At 44.4% G+C, this 5,619-nt stretch overlaps 1 protein-coding gene across 1 annotated transcript; it reads left to right on the forward strand.

Annotated features, from left to right (window-relative positions):
- The first annotated feature begins 1,133 nt into the window (after positions 1 to 1,133).
- Positions 1,134 to 4,912, forward strand: LOC146073641 (E3 ubiquitin-protein ligase TRIM62-like). Its single transcript, XM_083180988.1, has one exon. It carries the CDS (start codon positions 1,682 to 1,684, stop codon positions 3,455 to 3,457), a length of 1,776 nt encoding a protein of 591 aa, XP_083037114.1. The 5' UTR covers positions 1,134 to 1,681; the 3' UTR covers positions 3,458 to 4,912.
- The last annotated feature ends 707 nt before the right edge of the window (positions 4,913 to 5,619 follow it).

Here is a 5,619-nt window from a genome sequence, read left to right on the forward strand (position 1 = left end):
AATTTTAATACTTTTAAACCAAAGGGTCTTAATCAGGACTTTGAAGTGAAATGGTTTTTATAATCTTAACCAAGTTTTTTGTCCTTTATTTATTGTACACTCTTATCCTCTTTTATTGCCTCGATTTTTACTGTTGTTTTATACTCCATCCCATATTTTACTAATAACATGTATGTCATCAATTTTATCCATGTTTTATGTATTATTATGGTTTTACTTATTCAAACCTTTTTATATTCTGTAGAAAACCCGGATCTCATAATATTCCAAAACGCACTGATTATTGCCATTAAAAAACACATCTGATAATTATGGACCATCTTCCTATCTAAATGCGGGAGATGAGGGTGTACTAACATGGCCGCCGGGACTTGAGACCGGACATCAGATGCGTCTGGCCGGATGTGATGTAACACGCCAGACCGCGTGCTCGATATGCCGGACCGGAAGTGCGGCATCGCGGACCGGAAGTCGCGGCTTCTGCCGTGTATTTCCGGATTCGCGTCTGAAACGCAAATCATCACCCGCCCCCACATGACTGAGGACTGTCTTCCGATTGGCTCTCTAGAGGGTCACTCAATATACTACTGTGTCCTGATTGGAGGAACATCGTATAAATAACCGGACTTTTGTGACTCCCAGCATTCTCCTTGAAAAAGGCCTCAGAGGAGGTCGAAAGCGCTTGGAGCTGGGACTTCATTGTTGTGGACATCCTGTCTGGACTGGGTGGATTCTGTGCCTGCTGTTGTGGTCGTTTGACAGTGAAAATCCCGGGTTCACTGCCATCCATACTTGCCATCTTTGAGGACTGGATCGTTATCCACGTTCTCCACTATATCGGGTAACAGGCCATCCTACCATTCATTTGTCTTATTTTATCTGTCTCACCTGTGTATTGTTTTATTGTACATTAAATGGTATTACACTATTTTTGCCATTTTCTGTATTCCTTTTTGGGAAAGCGTTATTGACCACCCATCTATCAAAGGGGACCAAAATCTTGGTGACACAGATTGCTATTTACAGAGGCGGAGAAGAGGAGCGTTACTGTACTTTGAGGGATGTATGGTATTTATTAATACACCTTGCTATCACTTTTATTGGGAGAAGAGGACCGTACCTCAAATTTAAGGGAGGTACCATCCTACCAGAGCGCCAGTGGAGAGGACAATCTGCCTATTCTTGTTTTCCACTCCTTGTCATTACCTAACACCTGGCTGCATTGGGGTCAGAGCCGGCCTAACTGGCTCTGTCGAACGCGGCTACAGGCGAAGCCTAGGAATTGCAGGGGTATTCATCTGCCCGGGGGACTCAACAGAGTCAGTGCAGGTTTCGCTGTGGCCGTCCTAAACAGCGGTCCCAGCTGCGGGCTCATGCCTGACCTTTTCCCTCCTGCCAGCTGTCGTATCACCCAGAGCCCAGCCAAGTTTCGTAACACCAGTGGGGCAGGGACTGATGTGAATGTTCAAATATTCTCTGCACAGCGCTGTGGAATATGTGTGCGCTATATAAGAAACTGTTAATTATAAACAAATGTGTTCCAATATTCTTATACTAAAATTGCAACAAACAGAAACTATTTATTTTTCATACAAATAACTTGTGTAAAATATGCACAATTAATACATTTCATTGCATTAGTCTTTCCTGTTTGCAAAATACATACATTTTCTGTCCCTTTATGTATCATGTGTCCCTCAGTGTAACAAAGCATGCAGCTACATCACCACAGTCCCAGCTCCCCCTCCCCCTGTGTGCAGAATGTGCAACACACCCACTGGTGTCTGAGTCCCAGCTCCCCCTCCCCCTGTGTGCAGAATGTGGAACACTCCCACTGTTGTCTGAGACTCCGGAGTCAGAGATTTACTTTCATTTCCGTCTCCTGAGTCCTGCTACAATGGCGTCTGCTGCTGATCTGAGAAAGGAGCTGGACTGTTCCATCTGCCTGAGCATTTATACAGATCCTGTAACCCTGAGATGTGGCCACAACTTCTGCCGGGTCTGTATTGATCGTGTGCTGGATACACAGGAGGGGGCTGGAGTTTATAGCTGTCCTGAGTGCAGAGCAGAGTGTCAGGAGCGTCCAGCACTGATACAGAACATAACGCTGTGTAACATATTGGGTAGGTTCCTGTCTGCTCGGCCAGATCAGGAGGAGACTGGGATCTGCTGCACTTACTGTGTGGACTCTCCTGTACCTGCTGCTAAGTCCTGTCTGCATTGTGAGGCTTCTCTGTGTGATAAACACCTGAGAGTACACAGCAAGTCAGCAAAACACGTCTTATGTGACCCCACCACTGCCCTGGGGAACAGGAAATGCTCCGTCCATAAGAAGGTCCTGGAGTATTACTGCACTGAGGATGCTGCCTGTATCTGTGTGTCCTGCAGTTTGGCCGAAGCACACCAGGGACACCAGATGGAGTCCCTGGATGAAGCCATAGAGAAGAAAAAGGAAAAATTAGGAACCATCCTGCTGAGATTGTCCACAAATAGAGAGGAGACTGAGCAAAGAGTCCACAGTCTGCAGGAGCGCAGGAGAGAAGATCAGGGAAAAGCAGCGGGTGTAACAGAGACAGTCACTGCCCTGTTTAGAGACATCAGGAGACAGCTGGAAGACCTGGAGAAGAGAGTCCTGAGTGAGATTTCCAGGCAGGAACAGCGCGTTTCGCTCCCTATCTCTGATCTGATCCAACAGCTGGAAATAAAGAAGGACGAGCTGTCCGGGAAGATGCGTCACATTGAGGAGCTGTGTAACATGTCTGACCCAGTGACTGTCTTACAGGAACCAGACACAGATGACGCATGGGATACTAAGGAGAGAAAAAGACATTATAAACAGGTCCATTGTGTAGGAGATCTGGATGTGGGTCTCATCTCAGGGACATTAGACACATTATCTGATATAATAACAGGGATAAATACAGGGATCTACGTGCAGGAAGCTAAATATGTATTACTGGATGTGAACACAGCTAGTAATGTTATACATATATCAGATAACAGAAAAATTGCAACCTGGGGACAAGCCCAGAATCGCCCAGTAACACCAGAGAGATTTCAGAATTATCAACAGATTTTAAGCACCTGGAGATTCTCGTCAGGGCTATACTACTGGGAGGTGGATGTCAGTAAGTCATATAAGTGGAAGGTGGGTATGTGTTATCCCAGTATAGACAGAACAGGAGACCAGTCAGTCATTGGATCCAATAACAAGTCCTGGTGTCTGCGTAGGGATAATAATCAGTACTCAGTGGTACATAACAAAACTGAGATCCGGTTACCTGACAATATCCCCTGTGACAGAGTGAGGGTATACCTGGATTATGAGGTAGGACAGATGTCCTTTTATTCTCTGTGTGACCCCATCAGACACTTACACACAGTCTCTGCCACCTTCAGTGAGCCCCTCCATGCTGCATTATCTCTAGAAGGAGGTTGTGTAACTATATCTGGGTGATTCAGGAGCTGAGATCAATAATTAATTAAATCTGCCCAGAGTTTTGTGACATTACAGTGTCAGATAATCATTGGTCACTAACTATATATGAGCGAAGACCAGGGGAGTCTCCAGATGAGGGGCTGCAGCACAATTTCACAATTCAAATAGGGGAGGCACAGCAACTGCCACCAACTGCCATTCCAACCTGACTCACTGGCAGTGGGTGAGTCTCCTCTATTTTAATTTTGAACTGTGCTGCTGCCCCACCCCTGGATCTACCACTGGCGATGACCATCCCTATTGCCCAGTGTGTGTCTGGTTTGGTTTCCTTGTTGGCGTGATAGAAACTAACATTATAAATAATTTCTATATACATTTCCTCTACCCCGGACTCCCCGAGAGCTGTGATTGGCTGCAAACACGTGTCTGTCAGGCTAGTGTGCAGTGCAACTTATTACTGCAGTCAGTGCTATTGGCTGTGATGTATGCAATGAGTGAAAGGAGAGTTGTCTTTGTAAGGCTCATCCTGCTGGTTACTGCACTTCAATAATGTTTCTTCCTTAGTGCAAGATAATAAAATTCCCATCATGCATCTGTGCAATTAACATCATATTCGTCACAATCACATAGTACTATAATTATTATTGTTGATCTTATAATTACAGTAGAAACATATGACACAGCCCTTTGGAAAGTATGATTACTCATTTACATCAGTCAGTGTTCCTGGTCCAGTGTAACTCATTTCGGGGATTTAGCCAAAAATATTATTTGATAAATGTTACCCTATATAAGGTTCCCCTGTAGATTTAGGGAACCCGTGTCAGGTTATTTGATGTTTTGGCTATCAACGGAGCTTCTGCCTCACCCTTGCCTACTATTGTGTATCAAACCCTAAACCTGTTTTTGATTATGCTTTTGCCTGACCCCTGCAACTGCCACAAAAAATATTCAGGCATCCTTGTATCACTGCATACCTGCTGCTTCCTTGCTCCTGCCTTCTCGGATCTAAAGCATCTGCAAGGTAGCGACCCGGGTCCCACACAGTTATATATGTGCACCAACAGGGCCTTTGTCAGCTGATCCACTGTTAAGATTATTACTTAGTAATATAAATGATATTAGTTAGTTGGTGATTAGAATATAGAGGATGAGTGTTTTCTAAAAGTACCTACTTTATAACCTAATACTATAATATTATATTTGCTTATTCGCAATTTAGTGTACTGTGAAAGTTATAACTGCTTATATCCTTATTATTCTAGTTTTATTTTCTGTAAGATCCATGTAGGAACTATTAACTTACTGCACATATCGGTATTTGTATCAGTAAATGACTTAAGAGCGTACAAACGATTGTTCCCTAATTGTATATTTCCCAAATGTACGCCTCTGATCGCTTTCTAGTTTATATAGGATTAATCGCAATAATTTCCCCAATAATAAAGTACTGCAAATAAAGGTCTTTTTTTTTCCATATGATTTGTCTTGTGTTATTTGTACCTAATTATATGTTGAGTTCACAATGGGATTTCCTGGGCCGACCTCTGGTGAGAAGAAGGCTACCACAGTCACCACCAAACCTCGGGTGGAGGCACCACACAGAGAATGAGGTGAGGGTCACAGAATGCCACTCTCTGCCTACTGACAGGGTCCGATGGGGGTCTCCGGGCAGCCTGCTCTCCTGCTCTGTCAGCTGACCGACACTTCAGGATTCTTTGAACGGTGAGCATTCAAGACAAAGCAAAATCCAAATCCCGGGTACGAATCCAAATCCAAATATTCAGCCCCGGCGCTCATCTCTAATTCTGAGCCGCGTGTATCGCTGATATGGCCACAAATGGTCTTGTATTTCAGCTATTCTTACATCTCAGTTACTGCAGTCAGCGCTATTGGCTGTGATGTACGCCGGGGATGAGCTGATAGTTGTCTCTGTAAGGCTCATCCTGCTGGGAGTTGTAGTTCAAGATGGTTTCTTCCCTAGTATAAGATGATCGTCTTCCCAGCAGTAACGTATTACACAGCTCTATGGAGATAATGATAACTCATTCCCATCAGTCACTGCTCCAGTGACACTTAGTGTAAACTCCCGGAGTGGGGGTCAAAGGACAGACAGTGTCTAGGCCAGGCATGTCCAAACGATGGCCCTCTAGTTGTTGTGAAACTACAAGTCCCATCAT

Source organism: Crinia signifera, chromosome 4 (genome assembly GCF_055691185.1).
Source record: "Crinia signifera chromosome 4, ASM5569118v1, whole genome shotgun sequence".
Classification (NCBI taxonomy): Eukaryota; Metazoa; Chordata; class Amphibia; order Anura; family Myobatrachidae; genus Crinia; species Crinia signifera.

Excerpts from the sequence above, each read along its gene's own strand:
- LOC146073641 (XM_083180988.1), top strand. The coding sequence starts at position 1,682 with ATGTATCATGTGTCCCTCAGTGTAACAAAGCATGCAGCTACATCACCA.